Raw genomic sequence first — 18,291 nt, 5'->3', positions numbered from 1 at the left:
CCCCCCAAAAAAAAAAAAAAAAAAAAAAAAAAAAAAAAAGAGGTAAACATAGACCAGGCCCGGTGGCTCACGCCTGTAATCCCTGTGCTTTGGGAGGCTGAGGCGGGTGGATCACTTGTGGTCAGGAGTTCGAGACCAGCCTGGCCAACATGGTGTGACCCCATCCCTACTAAAAAACACAAAAATTAGCAGGGCATGGTGGCACACGCCTGTAGTCCTGGCTACTCAGGAGACTGAGGCACCAGAATTGCTTGAACGCGCCCCAACTCCACATAAGTAAGTAAATAAACATAATCAAGTGCAAGACTAATGGGCTCATAAGAAAAAAAAATTAGGTTTAGGAGAAACACAGCTTTTTCCCTTTCCTTTCCTTTCCTTTCCTTTCCTTTCCTTTCCTTTCCTTTCCTTTCCTTTCCTTTCCTTTCCTTTCCCTTTCCCTTTCCCTTTCTCTTCCTTCCCTCCCTTCCTTCCTTCCTCTCTCTCATTTCTCTTTTATTTCCCTCACTCCCTTTCCTCCCTTCCCTTTCCTTTCTTTTCTTTTCTTTTTTCTCTTTTCTTTTCTTTTCCCCTTCCCCCTTCCCTTCCCTTCCCCGCTTCCTTCTTGTCTTACTCTGTTGACCAGGCTGGTGTACAATGGTGCCATCATCACTCACTGCAGTCTCAAACTCCTGGGCTCAAGCAATCCTCCTGCTTTAGCCTCCTGAGTAGCTGGGACTACAGGTGTTAGCCACCCTGCTCATTTTTTATTTTTTGTAGAGAGGTCTTGCTATGTTACCCAAGCTGGTCTTGAACTCCTGGCCTCAAGTGATCCACCTGCCTTGGCCTCCCAAACTGTTGGGATTACAGGCATGAGCTGCCATGCCAAACATAGCTTTTTCTGACACTGATATGTGAGACGCATTTCTCTAATGAGTCCTAGTTAATAGGACCCAATGTTTTTTCATTGGCAATATTCTCCATTAATTCTCCAAGGGATGTTATTGATTCTCATAATTGATTAATTCACTGAGTCATTTAACAAACATTTATTTAGCAACTGCTCTGTTTCAACATTATGCTAGATGTTAGGAGAATGTTATTATATGTCAGGAGGTATAAATATAAAATAAACTAATCGTAACAAACCGCAAGAAGTGCTATAATACAAACATGAACAGCTGGGTGTGGTGGCTCATGCCTGTAATCCCAGCACTTTGGGAGGCCGAGGCAGGCAGATCACCTGAGGTCGGGGGTTTGAGACAGGAGAAACCCCGTCTCTACTAAAAATACAAAATTAGCCGAGCATGGTGGCGCATGCCTGTAATCCCAGCTACTAGGGAGGCTGAGGCAGGAGAATCGCTTGAACCTCGGAGGCGAAGGTTGCAGTGAGCCGAGATTGCACCATTGTACTCCTGCCTGGGCAACAAGAGTGAAACTCCGTCTCAAAAAAAAAAAAAAAACAAAACAAAAACATGAACAAAGACTGTGGTGGATTATAATATAGATATAAGAAAAAGAAAAAGGTTTAGAATTGGAGGTTATGTTTACGATGTGCTTTTTTGTTTTCTGTTTTTTTGTTTTTTTTTTGAGATGGAGTCTCACTCTGTCACCCAGGCTGGAGTGCAGTGGTATAATCTCAGCTCACTGCAACCACTACCTCCCAGGTTCAAGCAATTCTCCTGCCTCAGCCACCCAAGTAGCTGGGACTACAGATGCATGCCACCACACCAGGCTAATTTTTGTATTTTTATTACAGATGGGGTTTTGCCATCTGTAATAAAAATACAAAATTTAGCCAGGCTGGTCTCGAACTTTAGACCTCAAGTGATCTGCCCACCTTGGTCTACCAAAGTGCTAGGATTACAGGTGTGAGCCACCGCACCTGGCCCAAGATGTGTTTTAAGGAATGCATAGAAGTTCACCAGGCAGAGTCATAGGGAGGGTAATTCCAGGCAAAGGAATAATATGAGTAATGGTACCAAGGCTTGTTAATGGACTAGCAAAGGGCTGCATCATAGGATTTGTGAAGGAATTGTCTAGAGCTGTGGCTGAAATGGTGTCTGGACCCGATTTGTGAAGGGTCTTATATACCAGGCTGAGGAGTTTATATTTTATTTTGTATCTGTAAGGTAAGCAATGGGAATTAATGTGGGGCAGAGTAGGATGTATGCTAGACAAAGGATCTAAAGTGGGAAAGTGCTTTGGAAAGATAACTACATGGCCTTGTGGACATGGGTTTCAACACATGGTGTTTTTTTGTTGTTGTTGTTGTTTTTAAAGACTGAGTCGAGTCTTGCTTTGTCACTAAAGCTGGAGTACAGTAGCACAATCTCGGCTCATTGCAACCTCCATCTCCTGGGTTCAAGCAATTCTCCTGCCTCAGCCTCCCAAGTAGCTGGAATTATAGGCATGCGCTGCCACACCCAGCTAATTTTTGTATTTTTAGTAGAGACGGGGTTTTACCATATTGGCCAGGCTGGTCTCAAACTTCTGACCTCATGTGATCCACCCACTTTGGCCTCCCAAAGTGCTGGGATTATAGGTGTGAACCACCGCGCCTGACCTGGTTTTTGAGGATCTATCATGTATGAGACACCATGTCAGATAATATAAGGAATAACAAGATGGATCACACTTAGATTTTGTCCTTAAGAAGCTTACAGTCTAGTAACAGGAGGGGGCCTGGGGTTGGGAAAGAGTACAGGTTTTTGCACCCTTGATTAGAGTCCTGCCTCTAGCAAGTGATTCTCCTGCCTGTGCTTCTTTGATCCTCAGTTTTCTTAGCTGTAAAATGGGGACTAGAACATCTAATTTTTAAAGTTTTTTTTTTTCAGATATTCTTGTATTTGATTGTCAAAGGTCTGTCATCCAGAATATCTAATTTTTAAGATAAAATGATAGAACATATATAAAGCAGGTCAGGCGCAGTGGCTCACACCTGTAATCCCAGCACTTTGGGAGGCTGAGGTGGGCGAAATATGAGGTCAGACCAGCCTGGCCAACATGGTGAAACCCTGTCTCTACTAAAAATATAAAAAAATTACCTGGACATAGTGGTGGGTGCCTGTAATTCCAGCTACTCAAGAGGCTGAGGCAGGAGAATCGCTTGAACTTGGGAGGCGGAGGTTGCAGTAAGCAAAGATCATGCCACTGCACTCCAGCCTGGGCAAGAGAGTGAGACTCCGTCTCAAAAAAAAAAAAAAAAAGTCCTTGACTCTGCCTCTGCCTCCCCCCTCACCAACCAGATTATTACCTCTTTAAAAATAACTAGTAATTACAGACAAGTTTCTTTCTTTTCTTTTCTTTTTTTCCTTTTTTTTTTTTTTTTTTTTTGAGACGGAGTTTCACTCTTGTTGCCCAGATTAGAGTGCAGTGGCGTGATCTCGGCTCACTGAAACCTCCACCTCTCAGTTCAAGTGATTCTCCTGCCTCAGTTTCCAAGTAGCTGGGACTACAGGCATGTGCCACCATGCCCAGGTAGTTTTTGTGTTTTTATTAGAGATGGGGTTTCACCATGTTGGTCAGGCTGGTCTCAAACTCCTGACCTCAGGTGATCCACCCACCTCAGCCTCCCAAAGTGTTGGAATTACAGGCGTGAGCCACCGCACATGGCCCAAGAAAGACAAACTTCTCTCTTTCTCTTTCTTTCTTTCTTTCTTTCTTTCTTTCTTTCTGTTTTTTTTTTTTTTTTTAGACAGGATCTCACTCTGTCACCCAGCAGGCCAGAGTGTGGCTTCCTGCAGCCCTTGCCTCCTGGGCTCAGGTGATCCTCCCATGTCAGCCTCCTGAGTAGCTGGAACTACAGGCGTGAACCACCACACCCCATTCATGTTTGTATTTTTTGTAGAGACAGAGTTTCCGCATGTTACTCAGGCTGGTCTTGAACTCCTGGGCTCAAGCAATTCACCCGCCTTGGCATCTCAAAGTGCTGGGCTTACAGGCGTGAGCCACTGAGCCCAGCCTGACAAATTTCACTTTAACAAAGGCAGAACTTTCTAACAAAGGGCTGACTGGGGTAGTTTGGAGAGGCAGTGACCTCCCAGGACCTTTAGGACCCACTAAGCAGAGATACTGTAGAGGGGTTGGCAGGTTGAAGCTGATGACCTGTAAGAATCTTTCTGATGAGTTTTTATTCCATGAGCTTTGCCCATGGTCTCACCAAATTCCCTTCTCTGAGAAATTCCATTTCTCAGACCCAGTGCAGTCTCTGACCACCCAGATTTTTTGATTTCTGTGTCTCTGCCCCCTCTGTGTCCCCAGTGCCCCAGGTGCTAAAGAGCTGTGCAGAATTTGTGGAGGAGTATGGAGTGGTGGATGGGATCTACCGCCTCTCAGGGGTCTCCTCCAACATCCAGAAGCTTCGGTGAGTCAAACAGAGTGGGAGGGCTCTGTGACCAGGAGGCCAGGGAGCCAGAAGGTCATAGTAAGAGTTGCTGAGGACAGCAGAGACGGGGAGTGAGAGGCAGTGGGGAGAAGGAAACACAGATGCTAGGTAAGGTCCCAGGGAGGTCTCTAACAACCCCTCGGGAAAGGTGAAGACAATGGTCCCTCCCCCAACTTAGCACACACACACATATACAAACTCCACTCTCATATACACCATTCCCACACACACACACCCGACTTAAACAAACAAACAAACAAAAAAACAACTTAGGTTGGGCGCAGTGGCTCATGCCTATAATCTCAGCACTCTGGGAGGCTGAGGTGTGTGGATCACCTGAGGTGAGGAGTTCAAGACCAGCCTGGCCAACAAGGCAAAACTCTGTCTCTACTAAAAATACAAAAATTAGCTGGGTGTGTTGGCACACACCTGTAATTCCAGCTACTTGGGAGGCTGAGGCAGGAGAATTGCTCCAACCCAGGAGGCAGAGGTTGCAGTGAGTCAAGATTGCGCCACTGCACTCCAGCCTGGGTGACAGAGTGAGACTCTGTTTCACAACAAAAAACAAAAAACTTAGATACAATTTACATATCACAAAATTCACCATTTAAAAATGTATAATTCAGTTGTTTTTAGTGTATTCACATACTAGTCACATAGTATATTTACTTTAGATAGTGATGAAGTACAATAATCATCACAATCTAATTCCAGGACATTTCTTACTTTTTTTTTGAGATAGAGTCTCACTCTGTTGCCCAGGCTGGAGTGCAGTGGCACAATCTTGGCTCATTGCAACCTCTGCCTGCTGGGTTCAAGTGATTCTCCTGCCTTAGCCTCCTGAGTAGCTGGGACTACACCACCATGGGTGCACACCACCATGCCTGGCTAATTTTTGTATTTTTAGTAGAAATGGGGTTTCACTATGTTGGCCAGGCTGGTCTTAATTTTTTTTTTTTGCAATTTTTTTTTAAGACAGTCTTCCTCTGTTGCCCAGGCTGGAGTGTAGCGTCATGATCTTGGCTCACTGCAGCCTCTGCCTCCGGGGTTCAAGTGATTCTCCTGCCTCAGCCTCCCAAGTAACTGGGACTACAGGCATACACCACCACACCCAGCTAATTTTTGTATCTTTAGTAGAGACGGGGTTTCACTCTGTTAGCCAGGCTGCTCTTGAACTCCTGACCTCAAGTGATCTGCCTGCCTTAGCCTCCCAAAGTGCTAGGATTACAGGCGTGAGCCACCATGCCCTGGCCTGTGTATTTTTTTTTTTTTTTGTGATGGAGTCTTGCACTGCTGCCCAGGCTGTAGTGCAGTGGTGAGACTTTGGCTTACTGCAGCCTCCTCCTGGGTTCAAGCGATTCTCCTGCCTCAGCCTCCTGAGTAGCTGGGATTACAGGCACATGTCACCACGCCTGGTTAATGTTTTTTTTTTTTTTTTTTGAGAGGGAGTTTCACTCTTGTTGCCCAGGCTGGAGTGCAATGGCGCAATTTTGGCTCACCACAACCTCCACCTTGCGGGTTCAAGCGATTCTCCTGCCTCAGGCTCCTGAATAGCTGGGATTACAGGCAAGCGCCACCATGCCTGGCTAATTTTGCATTTTTAGTAGAGACGGGTTTTCTCTATGTTAGTCAGGATGGTCTCGAACTCTCGATCTCAGGTGATCCCCCTGGCTCGGCCTCCCAAAGTGTTGGGATTACAGGCATGAGCCACCGCACCTGGCCTACCTTTTTTTATTATAGCCATCCCTGTAAATGTAAACTGATATTTCAATGTGATTTATATTTGAGTTACTTTTGTTATTTTTCTTTTCTTTTGCTGAGACTGGGTCTCACTCTGTCACCCAAGCTAGAGTGCAGTGGCATGGTCATGGCTCACTGCAACCTCTACCTCCTAGGCTCAAGCGATCCTCCTACCTCAGCCTTCTGAGTAGTTGGGATTACAGGCATGAGCCACCTCCTTGGCCTATATTTGCATTTCTGTAATAGGTACTGATGTTGAACATCTTTTCCTGTGCTTATTGTCTACTTGCATATCTTCTTTGGAGCAGTAGCAGTGTTTTTTCAAATCTTTTGCCCATTTTTCCCCCTTTCCTATGGTGCCAACTTTGCCTGTTTAAAAATTTGGCTTATTTGTTTAGCCTGGCATGGTGGTGGGTGCCTGTAGTTCCAGCTACTCAGGAGGCTGAGGCAGGAAAATCGCTTGAACCTGGGAGGTGGAGGCTGCAGTGAGCCGAGATCGTGCCACTGCACTCCAGTCTGGATGACAGAGTAAGACTCTGTTTCAAAAAAAAAAAAAAAAAAAAAATTAGCTTATTCGTCTTTCTAATCATTGAATTATGAGAGTTCTTTATATGTTACAAATACTAGACCCTCAATCAGATATGTTGTTTGCAAATATTACTCCCATTTTGTGAGTTGTCTTCACTTTTTTAATAGTTACTTTTGGCTACAAATGTTTTTAATTTTGATGTTGAATGTATCCATTTTTTTGTTTGCTTGTGCTTTTAGTGTCATATCTAAGAAACTGTTGCCTAATCCTAGGACATAAAGATTTACACTTAAGTTTCTTTCTGAGAGTTATACCCACCCATATTTACACGTACCCAGTGGCACAAATTTAGGACCATACCCTATTGACTCTTACATACCCTTGCATTGTTACACATATCTACAGCTACCTCCCTAACATATCCCTGTTCATGCATCGATCCACTTACCTGTACATGTACCCATCCTCACATTCACATCTACGTGTCAACATATGCAATACCTTATACTTACTGGCTTATACGTGTACGTGTCCCAACATTCTCCTTCCAAGTCCCATACATGTTGACCCATGACCATGCGGGGACCCATCTCTACAGGGACCCACCTCTCCCCACATCACCCCAACCCCTACCACTCCTGACCACACTGTGCTTCCCCAGGCAGGAATTTGAGTCAGAGCGGAAGCCAGACCTGCGTCGGGATGTTTACCTCCAGGACATTCACTGCGTCTCCTCCCTGTGCAAGGCCTATTTCAGAGAACTGCCAGATCCCCTACTCACTTACCGGCTGTATGACAAGTTTGCTGTGAGTTGAGAGGCAAGGGGGTGGAAGACACGGCTTAGGGGTGGACAGCCTGGTTTTGACATCCCAGGTGTGCCACATACCAGCCAGAGTCCTAGTGATCCTGAATGAAAGAGACCACAGAAAAACTTACTGGGGAAAAGACCCCACCTCCCGAAATCTCCTAGCCCCTACTAACTTTGTCCTGCCCCATCCCTCTTCTCTTCACTCTCCCTCTGCTATGTCCTTCTTTCTTCTAAGGCCTGCAGATTGCACACAGCACAGTGGTGAGACTTGGGGAGGTAGAGGCCAGATTGTTGTAGCTGGAAGGGCCTTGGAAAGCACATAGACCAGAGCTTCCCTACACTTAAGAGAATGAGAATACTTTGTAGAAGTCAAATTTTTTCAAGGATGTCTCTCCATTCACTGTAATTGTGTGTTGAATATCTTTGATTTTTTTCTTTTTTCTTTCTTTTTTTTGTTTTGAGATGGAGTCTCACACTGTCACCCAGGCTGGAGTATAGTGGTGCAATCTTGGCTCACTGCAACCTTCGCCTCCCAGGTTCAAGTGATTCTCCTGCCTCAGCCTCCCGAGTAGCTGTAGAGCCCGCCACGATGCCTGGCTAATTTTTTTGTATTTTTGGTAGAGACAGGGTTTCACCATGTTGGCCAGGCTGGTCTTGAATCCCTGACCACAGGTGATTCACTCTCCTTGGCCTCCCAAAGTGCTGGGATTACGGGTGTGAGCCACTGCACCCAGCTTGTTTTTTGTTTTTTGAGACAGGGTCTCCTGTCACCCAGGCTGGAGTGCAGTGGTGTGATCACAGCTCACTGCAGCCTCGATCTCCCAGGCTCAAGTGATCCGTCTCAGCCTCCTGAGTAGATGGGACTACAGGCGTGTACCACCATGCCTGGCTGATTTTTTAAATTTTTAGTAGAGACAAGGTCTTGCTGTGTTGCCCAGACTTGTCTCAAGCTCCTGAGCTTAAGAAATCCTCCCAACTCAGCTCCCAAAGTGCTGGGGTTATAGGTGTGAGCCACTGTGCCCAGCCTGAACATCTTTTAAATGTGAAAACACATGAAAAATATGCTATTTTGAATTGAGTAACACTTTAAAAATAAGTTGCACTTTATTGAGCACAACAGCACTGAGAGACCCTAAATGCTAGCAGCACCCTGCTCAGTCCACACTGGCTAGGTTGGGGTGGGAGACAGCTTTCCTGGACACACTGAAACAACTCGGTGGTCCCTGGGGCATCCACAAGGTGGCACCACTGAAGTATCCCAGTACCAGAGCTCTATGGATGGAGGATGATAAGATAGCGAGTTGCCAAGTTCACAAAAGCTATTAAGTGGCATAACCAAAATTCAGCTGCCATCTTTGTGGACCTCAAATTCTGAGCTCTCTCTACCATGTCAGTGCACTACAGATGATGTAGGATGGGGTGGCACAGAGTCCAGTGCTCATTGTTCCTGAGAACTTGGTTAGGAGCTCTGGGGAGTAAGCAGGGGCATTGCTGGATCACTGATTCCTGCTTATTGCACCCTTCTCAATCAGGAGGCTGTAGGAGTGCAATTGGAACCTGAGCGCTTGGTCAAGATCCTAGAGGTGCTTCGAGAACTCCCTGTCCCAAACTACAGGTATGTGGCGCTCCACATCCGCCCAGCAACCTGAGACAACTCATTCACTCTCTGCCTGGAGCCTTAACTGGGTCCTACTGACTCCCAGGTCCCAGCCCTAATGCCTGCCCTGTGCATTCCCTGTGTGATCCCTGCCCCCGCTTTCTGCAGGACCCTGGAGTTCCTCATGAGGCACTTGGTGCACATGGCCTCATTCAGTGCCCAGACCAACATGCATGCTCGCAACCTGGCCATAGTGTGGGCTCCCAACCTGCTGAGGTAGGTGCCTGTGTGAGCAGTGTATGGGGATCCTGTGAGGCACTGGCCTCTGGGAGGCTGCTCCCAGGATGAGGTGTGACTGTATGGGTACACTAGAGAAGGATGTGGGGCTCACGAAGCCCAGTGAGAAAAGGAGGTTCAAGATTATGTTGGGTCGGATAGGCCCCATCCATTTTAGTCCCTTCTCTGTGATCAAATAAAGTCCCTAAAAGGCAGGACTTTTGTGTTTTCCTACAGTGTGTCACTGAGCTCAGGGACTGGAACATAATAGTTCCATGTCAATTTTTTGGTTTGTTTTTGAGACAGAGTCTTGCTCTGTCGCCCAGGCTGGAGAGCAGCAGTGTGATCTCAGCTCACTGCAAACTCTGCTTCCCAGGTTCAAGTGATTCTCGTGCCTCAGCCTCCTGAGTAGCTGGGATTATAGGCATAAGCCACCATGCCTGGCTAATTTTTGTATTTTTAGTAGAGAGACAGGGTTTCACTTGATCTTGAACTCCTGACCTCAAGTGATCCACCCACCTCCTCCCTGTGCAAGTGCTAGGATTACAGGTGTGAGCCACTGTGCCCGGTCTCAGGCCAAATGTTTGTTGAGCAAAACGTCTTGCAGTCTGTTGGCTGCACTCACTGTGCATATCACTTACTGTGGTCCAAGACAGATTATGAGAAGTCCTGTAATTCACCATAAAATTCATTATAAACTAGACACCCTGGTATGCAAAGGAAATAGAGATTAATCCTGAGGAGGGGTCCAAGAAGGCTTCCTTCCTGGAAGTCTTCAAGTGGCATTTGAGAATTGGAAGAATAATGCATACAATTTAAGAGGTAGAGATGGAGTTAAGGTCATTCGAGAGCGACAGAGAGAGAGAGAGAGAGAGAATAAAGTATTTTCAGGGAGAATCTGGATTGGGAAGTTTGGTGGGGCTGAGGGGGAGAATAACCCCACATCTTCACAGGTCTAAGGACATAGAGGCCTCAGGCTTCAATGGGACAGCAGCTTTCATGGAGGTGCGGGTGCAATCCATCGTCGTGGAGTTCATCCTCACACACGTGGACCAGCTCTTTGGGGGTGCTGCCCTCTCTGGTCAGTGTCTTTCCTGCCCTCCACATATGCCACTGTTTGGGGAGTCAAGTCAGTTATAGACAGCCTTGCAGATCACCTGGTTCAGTTGATTCTCATACAGGGATGTTGGTAGTGGTCACATGGAGAGAACCCTGGGGAGATAACGGTGCAGTCAGGACTTGAGAAGACCTCTTCTGCTGTCAGTCTAGGGCATAGCTTGACCTCTGAGTCACCATCCTGGCTCCCAAGGCTAGTGATCGCTCATACCCACCCCCAGCCCACCAGGCCAATGTCCTGGGATCTCCCGGCCCTCTTTGTCCATGAGGGTACTCTTTTGAGGTAATGGACATGGAGGTACTGTCTCTAGGGGCTTCTGAATGTATCCCTAACCTGGTAGTTGGTGAGGGGTGATGAAGGATTGGGTGCCTGAGGTCCCTCTCTTGGCTCTGTTCCTCACTGGTCAATTCCTTTCCTTTTCCCAGGTGGTGAGGTGGAGAGTGGATGGCGATCACTTCCAGGGACCCGGGCATCAGGCAGCCCTGAGGACCTTATGCCCAGGCCCCTGCCTTATCACCTGCCTAGCATCCTGCAGGCTGGTGATGGACCCCCACAGATGCGGCCCTACCACACTATCATTGAGATTGCAGAGCACAAGTAAGGCCTCCTTCCTGGGCCTTCCTCCCCAGCACTGACCATCATGTTCTAACCTCCAATTATGCCCCTCCATTCTTTGTAGGAGGAAGGGGTCTCTGAAGGTCAGGAAGTGGAGGTCTATCTTCAATTTAGGTCGCTCTGGCCATGAGACTAAGCGTAAACTTCCACGGGGGGCTGAGGACAGGGGTAAGTCTGGGGAGATGGGGGGAGCTCTGCTGAGGGTGCACAAGGCCCTGGCTCTACCCACATCCCTGTCTTACAGAGGACAAATCCAACAAGGGGACACTGCGGCCAGCCAAAAGCATGGACTCACTGAGTGCTGCGGCTGGGGCCAGTGATGGTGAGTATAGGGGTGCATTTCTGTGTGTGTATGTGTGTGTGCTATGTGACCAGCATGGGCTTGTGTGTGCGTGTGAACATGCAGCCAACTGTGTTCAATCATTTCGAAAAATATTTAATGAATGCCTATTACATACCAGTCACATTGTAAACATAGCTGAATGCTATGTTTACAATGGTGAGCTCATTGTCTAATCTATGGGTTTGTTGATGAGTGTTCATATGGGAAGGGACAGCATGGGTGTGTGGTGATGATGGTGGTGGTGGTGGTGGTGGTGGTGGTGGTGGTGGTGGTGACGATGGCCAGTGACTGTATCTGCAGGGAAAGAGGGGAGTTTCATAGGTATGTGAAGGTGAGGTGATCTTTGACCTACTGGCTGGGTGAAAAGTTTGCAGTAGGCCGGGCGCGGTGGCTCACGCCTGTAATCCCAGCACTTTGGGAGGCCGAGGCGGACGGATCACAAGGTCAGGAGATCGAGACCACGGTGAAACCCCGTCTCTACTAAAAATACAAAAAATTAGCCGGGCGCGGTTGTGGGCGCCTGTAGTCCCAGCTACTCGGGAGGCTGAGGCAGGAGAATGGCGTGAACCCAGGAGGCGGAGCTTGCAGTGAGCCGAGATCGCGCCACTGCACTCCAGCCTGGGTGACAGAGCGAGACTCCGTCTCAAAAAAAAAAAAAAAAAAAGAAAAGTTTGCAGTAGTGATCAAAAGAAGCTGGGCCTGGTGCCTTCCAGGCTGTCCTTGCTCTCAGGCCTGAGAAAGCAGAGAGCATTCTCCAGAGCCTTCTTGAGATGTCTAGGCCCCTGGAGCTTAGGCCATTGCCTACCTGGCCCTCTTTTTCCTCCACAGAGCCAGAGGGGCTGGTGGGGCCCAGCAGCCCCCGGCCAAGCCCATTGCTGCCTGAGAGCTTGGAGAACGATTCCATAGAAGCAGCAGAGGGTGAACAGGAACCTGAGGCAGAAGCATTGGGTGGCACAAACTCTGAACCAGGCACACCACGAGCTGGGCGGTCAGCCATCCGGGCTGGGGGCAGCAGCCGTGCAGAGCGCTGTGCTGGTGTCCACATCTCAGACCCCTACAATGTCAACCTCCCACTACACATCACCTCTATCCTCAATGTGCCCCCGAACATCATCTCTAACGTTTCCTTGGCCAGGCTCACCCGTGGCCTTGAGTGCCCTGCTCTACAGCACCGGCCAAGCCCTGCCTCTGGCCCTGGCCCTGGCCCTGGCCTTGGCCCTGGCCCCCCAGGTGAGGACCCATTGATTGATCAAGACTGGGAAAGAGGACTAGAACTCTAGGCTGAAGCTCTGATGCTGGAAGATCCACCCTAGGAAGGGCAGAGGCCTCAGCCCTTGGGCCTTGGGGTGGTTACCTTCAGCTGCCTCCCTAGATTCAGGATTGGGGAAATTCAGTAATATTATCAGATTATGTGAAATCTATGGAGAGGAGATCTCTAGCAGCCTTCAGAACATTGATGTACCCAAGAATAGGGGCTTGTGTGAGAAACATACAGCAGGGATTACTAAAGACAAATGTGGGAATATATAATAGATAGATGGGTAATAACAACAGTAACATCAATACTATCAGCTAACATTTATCAAGAGTTTATATGGCCGGGCGCGGTGGCTCAAGCCTGTAATCCCAGCACTTTGGGAGGCCGAGACGGGCGGATCACGAGGTCAGGAGATCGAGACCATCCTGGCTAACATGGTGAAACCCCGTCTCTACTAAAAAATACAAAAAACTAGCTGGGCGAAGTGGCGGGCGCCTGTAGTCCCAGCTACTCGGGAGGCTGAGCCAGGAGAATGGCTAAACCCGGGAGGCGGAGCTTGCAGTGAGCTGAGATCTGGCCACTGCACTCCAGCCTGGGTGACAGAGCGAGACTCCGTCTCAAAAAAAAAAAAAAAAAAAAAAAGAGTTTATAGGCTGGGCGCAGTGGCTCAAGCCTGTAATCCCAGCACTTTGGGAGGCCGAGACAGGTGGATCACGAGGTCAGGAGATCGAGACCATCCTGGCTAACACGGTGAAACCCCGTCTCTACTAAAAAATACCAAAAAACTAGCCAGGTGAGGTGGCGGGCGCCTGTAGTCCCAGCTACTCGGGAGGCTGAGGCAGGAGAACGGCGTGAAGCCAGGAGGCGGAGCTTGCAGTGAGCGGAGATCCTGCCACTGCACTCCAGCCTGGGTGACAGAGCAAGACTCTGTCTCAAAAAAAAAAAAACAAAAACAAAAACAAAAAAAGTTTATTATGTACTGGCCGGGCATAGTGGCTCATGCCTGTAATCCCAGCAGTTTGCAAGGCCTAGGCGGGTGGATCACCTGAGGTCAGGAGTTCGAGACCAGCCTGCCCGACACGATGAAACCCCATTTCTACTAAAAATGCAAAATATTGGCTGGGTGTGGTGGCAGGCGCCTGTGGTCCCAGCTCCTTGGGAGGCTGAGGCAGGAGAATCGCTTGTACCCAGGAGGCAGAGGTTGCAGTGAGCTGAGATCGCACCACTGCACCCCAGCCTGGGCGACAAGAGCAAAACTCTGTCTCAAAGGAAAAAAAAAAAGAGTTTATTAAGTACCAAGTGTTAGGCCGGGCACGGTGGCTCACGCCTGTAATCCCAGCACCTTGGGGGGCTGAGGCGGGTGGATCACTGGAGGTCAGGAGTTCGAGACCAGCCTGGCCAACATGGTGAAACCCCGTCTCTATTAAAAAAAATACAAAAAAATTAACCAGGCATGTGTGGTAAGGCATGCCTGTAATTCCAGAGACTCAGGAGGCTGAGGCAGGAGAACTGCTTGAACCCAGGTGGTGGAGGTTGCAGTGAGCTGAGATTGTGCCACTGTACTGCAGCCTGGGAGACATAGTAAGACTCCGTCTTAAAAAAAAAAAAAGTTCCAAGTGCTATGATTGCAGGAATTAGCTTGTTTCATTTTCTCATAATCCGTATGTTTCTTGTGTGAGATAGGATATTGTACAGGTATTGTCATCCTTATGTTACAGCAGTGGAAACTGAGACTTAGGTTAATCAGTTTGCTATTTATTTAGGTAGAAGTAGCAGAGCTAGGATCTAATCCTTGCTCTGCCTCCAGTTCCCAAAGTGTCACGCATGAGAAGTCCTGAGGCAGGATAGGATAGTGGGTAAGAACATGGGCTATAGAGTTAAGCAGACTTGGGTTCAAATTTTGGCTGTACTGCTTATTGGTTACATGACCTTAGACAAATTGCTTAATTTTTCTGAGCCTCAGTTTCCTCATATGTAAAATGAGGACAATACCCCACATAATAGTTTTGAGGAAAAAATAAGACAATGCATTGTAAAATGTATAGCACAGTGCTTGGCACCTGGCAGGGTCTCAATTAAGGTAGCAAGCCAATAATTAAGTACATTGGTCTGAGAGGATCAGTCATTCAGAGTAGCAGTGCTGGGAGTGCTGGGCCCCTGCTGTATCAATGCTAGGAGGACTCACATTTGGGTCAGGGCTTGACCTTTGTATTCCTGGGACTACTTCTCCCCCAACAGATGAAAAGTTGGAAGCAAGTCCAGCCTCAAGTCCCCTGGCAGACTCAGGCACAGACGACTTGGCTCCTGCCCTGGAGGATTCCCTGTCCCAGGAGGTGCAGGACTCCTTCTCCTTCCTAGAGGACTCAAGCAGCTCAGAACCTGAGTGGGTGGGGGCAGAGGATGGGGAGGTGGCCCAGGCAGAATCAGCAGGAGCAGCCTTCTCCCCTGGGGAGGACGACCCTGGGATGGGCTACCTGGAGGAGCTCCTGGGAGTTGGGCCTCAGGTAAGGAGAGCCGTGCTGGGTTTGGGGGTGGCATGGAGTCAAGTGTGGACAGGGCCTTCTGGTCCTGAGCCACCACGCTGTGCCTACAGGTGGAGGAGTTCTCTGTGGAGCCGCCCCTGGATGACCTGTCTCTGGATGAGGCACAGTTTGTCTTGGCCCCCAGCTGCTGTTCCCTGGACTCCGCTGGCCCCAGGCCTGAAGTTGAGGAGGAAAATGGGGAGGAAGTTTTCCTGAGTGCCTATGATGACCTAAGTCCCCTTCTGGGACCTAAATCTCCAATCTGGGAGGGTGCAGGGAGTCTGGAGGGAGAGGCAGCAGGATGTGGAAGGCAGGCTCCGGGAGAGGCTGGGGAAGAGCAGGCATGCTGGGAAGTTGGGGAGGACAAGGAGGCTGAGCCTGGTGGCAGGCTAGACATCAGGGAAGAGGCAGAGGGAAATCCAGAAACCAAGGTGGAGGCTGGAAAGGCCAGTGAGGATACAGGGGAGGCTGGGGGAAGCCAAGAGACAAAAGTCAGATTGAGAGAAGGGAGTAGGGAAGAGACAGAGGCCAAGGAAGAGAAATCCAAAGGTCAGAAGAAGGCTGACAGTATGGAGGCTAAAAGTGTGGAGGAACCAGAAGAGCAGTATACAGATGAGGAGAAGGAAAAAGAAATTGAGAGAAAAGAGGCTGAACAAAGAAAGGAAGCCCAGGTAGAAGCTGAAAGGGACCTAGAGCAAGGGGCCAAGGAAGATCAAGTTGCTGAGGAGAAATGGGAAGTTGTACACAAACAAGAGGCCGAGGGAGTCAGAGAGGATGAGAACAAAGGACAGAGGGGGAAGGGGGAGTATGAAGCAAGAAAAGACCAAGGAGATGGTGAAGACAGCAGAAGCCCAGAAGCAGCAACTGAAGGAGGAGCAGGGGAGGTCAGCAAGGAACAGGAGAGTGGGGATGGAGAGGCTGAGGGAGACCAGAGGGCTGGAGGGGACTATTTAGAAGAGGGTACCCTCTCTGAAGGCTCAGGTGTAGAGTCCCTGGAGGTTGACTGTGCCAAAGAGGGCAATCCTCACTCTTCTGAGATGGAAGAGGCAGCCCCACAGCCACCCCAGTCAGAGGAGAAGGAGTCTGAGGGGCAGCCCAGTTCAGACGGCTGTCTATGTCCCTGTTCCCTTGGCTTGAGTGGCGTGGGCATGCGTCTAGCTTCTACTCTGGTTCAGGTCCAACAGGTCCGCTCTGTGCCTGTGGTGCCCCCCAAGCCACAGTTTGCCAAGATGCCCAGTGCAATGTGTAGCAAGATTCATGTGGCACCTGCAAATCCAAGCCCGAGGCCTGGCCGGCTTGATGCGACTCCTGGAGAAAGGGCTTGGGGGGCCCGAGCTTCTCGATCCTCTTGGAGGAATGGGGGTAGTCTTTCTTTTGATGCTGCTGTGGCCCTAGCCCGGGACCGCCAAAGGACTGAGGCTCAGGGAGTTCGGCGAACCCAGACCTGTACTGAGGGTGGGGATTACTGCCTCATCCCCAGAAACTCCCCTTGTAGCATGATCTCTGCCCATTCTCTTCGGCCCCTTAGCTGCCTGGAGATCCCACCTGAAGGCGCGGAAGGGTCTGGATCCCGGAGTCGTCTTAGTCTGCCCCCCAGAGAACCCCAGGTTCCTGACACCCTGTTGTCCCCTCAGCGCCGATCGTATGCATTTGAAACACAGGCTAACCCTGAGAAAGGTGAGGGACTGTGATTAGGACCACAGCCCTGGGCAAAGGGGACCAGTAAGTTGTCTTGAATCTCCAGGGTTCCTGACTAGCTGTCTCTTCTGCAGTCTAAGCAGCTGTAGTGCCCAACTCTATAGGCTTTGGCCCTCCAGCTTCTCTGACTGTGGGAGGCACTGCCTTGTCTCAGACACAAAGCACTTATCTCTTAGGAGATTCCCAAGAAAGTCAACAAGATCTTGTTCCCAGGGAGTGGGTTACTGGCCAAAGGGAACATAAGGTAGGCAGAAAAGTTAAAAGAGTTTCTTAAAGTGAAGACTGGAGAAGTTCCTCCCTTCCTCTGAGCTATGAATCTCTCTTCATGAAAGCCAAAGGTAGAGACGGGGGACAGGGCCAGGTTAGGACCTTCCATACACAAACACTTCTAGAGTTGCCCATTCCTGTTCTGCTCTTGGACCCTTAGATACCTCCTGTCCTTTTTAGATCCAGATTAAGAGAAACGTTCAGGAAGCTCTTTGAAACCCTCAGTATTTGTTGGAGGGACTGGACTCCTCTCCAGCTCCCCACCCTCTGCCTCCAGTCACCATGTGCAAGAGAGATCCTGTACAGATGTCTCTGGGCTCTCGTTTTTCCTTTAGAATAACTTCTTCCTATTTCAGGAAAGGGAAATGGTGTCACTCAGGCCCTGGGACTGCTTCTCCAGCCAGGTTGGGGCCATAGGTCCCACTCTAGTGAAGGTCAATGTCTCAGAATAAAAGCTGTATTTTTACACGTAGTGTGGAGTCTCATTACTCTTATTAAAGTCTTTGGTGATAGCTATTATATCTTCATATATTTGGCAAAACATTCTTTTTCTTCTTGTTGTTTGGGTGCTCTTCCTCAGTTGTTGTCATGGAGACTAGTGGCTAGAAACTAGAGCTAGGTTCATGGTGGTCACGAAATAAGGAAGAGAAACTTATATTTACATAATGCTCATTATGTGCCAGGAACTGGACTAAGTATCCTGTGCTCATAAAATCTGTGTCCTTGATTTTATTTAATCCACATAAGTCTGGAAGGTTGGTGCTACTATCTCCAGTTTATAGATGAGGAAACTAAGGCTCAATTAAGTCAAAATGTTTGCCAAAGGTCTCAGAGGTAAGAAGTGGCAGAGATGGGTTTGAAACCTGGATCTGCCTCGTCCCCAAGTTTGAATTTTTCCCATTATACCACACTACTCCAAATCCATTCAGGGTAGGTCTTGATTGAGAAGAACAGGAATCAAGATTCCTGTCACAGAAAGTGTGAGCCTTTAGAAAACTAGAAGCTTTGGGGTCTTCGGGTTAGTGACTGCCGACGCGAATAACAAGGAACATACCCAGTTCTATGCATGCCCTGATAGGTCGTAATCTCTAGCAGGTAGGTAATCTTTCAAAAAGACGCCCTGAGCCAAGATGGCCTCCCAAATAGCCCTTGTTAAAG

The 18,291-nt window shown here is 48.7% G+C and overlaps 1 protein-coding gene across 4 annotated transcripts in view; it reads left to right on the top strand.

Annotated features, from left to right (window-relative positions):
- The window catches only part of ARHGAP30 (Rho GTPase activating protein 30), a 22,620-nt gene extending 5,018 nt beyond the window's left edge, over positions 1 to 17,602 (top strand). Inside the window, exons 2-13 of one of the 4 annotated variants that reach the window (XM_025364841.1) lie at positions 4,240 to 4,342; positions 7,294 to 7,438; positions 8,973 to 9,055; positions 9,206 to 9,313; positions 10,267 to 10,394; positions 10,856 to 11,027; positions 11,110 to 11,213; positions 11,290 to 11,367; positions 12,217 to 12,618; positions 14,885 to 15,150; positions 15,240 to 15,585; positions 16,219 to 17,602. In XM_025364841.1, the coding sequence (XP_025220626.1) occupies positions 4,240 to 4,342; positions 7,294 to 7,438; positions 8,973 to 9,055; positions 9,206 to 9,313; positions 10,267 to 10,394; positions 10,856 to 11,027; positions 11,110 to 11,213; positions 11,290 to 11,367; positions 12,217 to 12,618; positions 14,885 to 15,150; positions 15,240 to 15,585; positions 16,219 to 16,859 (2,576 nt within the window). In that variant the 3' untranslated portion in view covers positions 16,860 to 17,602. Of the gene's footprint in view, positions 1 to 4,239; positions 4,343 to 7,293; positions 7,439 to 8,972; positions 9,056 to 9,205; positions 9,314 to 10,266; positions 10,395 to 10,855; positions 11,028 to 11,109; positions 11,214 to 11,289; positions 11,368 to 12,216; positions 12,619 to 14,884; positions 15,151 to 15,239 lie in introns of all 4 variants that reach the window. The other 3 variants (XM_025364834.1, XM_025364837.1, XM_025364840.1) reach the window with 3 other exon arrangements.
- Positions 17,603 to 18,291: the final 689 nt, after the last annotated feature.

This window comes from Theropithecus gelada, chromosome 1 (genome assembly GCF_003255815.1).
Source record: "Theropithecus gelada isolate Dixy chromosome 1, Tgel_1.0, whole genome shotgun sequence".
Lineage (NCBI taxonomy): Eukaryota > Metazoa > Chordata > Mammalia > Primates > Cercopithecidae > Theropithecus > Theropithecus gelada.
The sequence above is the reverse complement of the archived record's forward strand: the minus strand, read 5'-3'. Positions and strand labels throughout refer to the sequence as shown.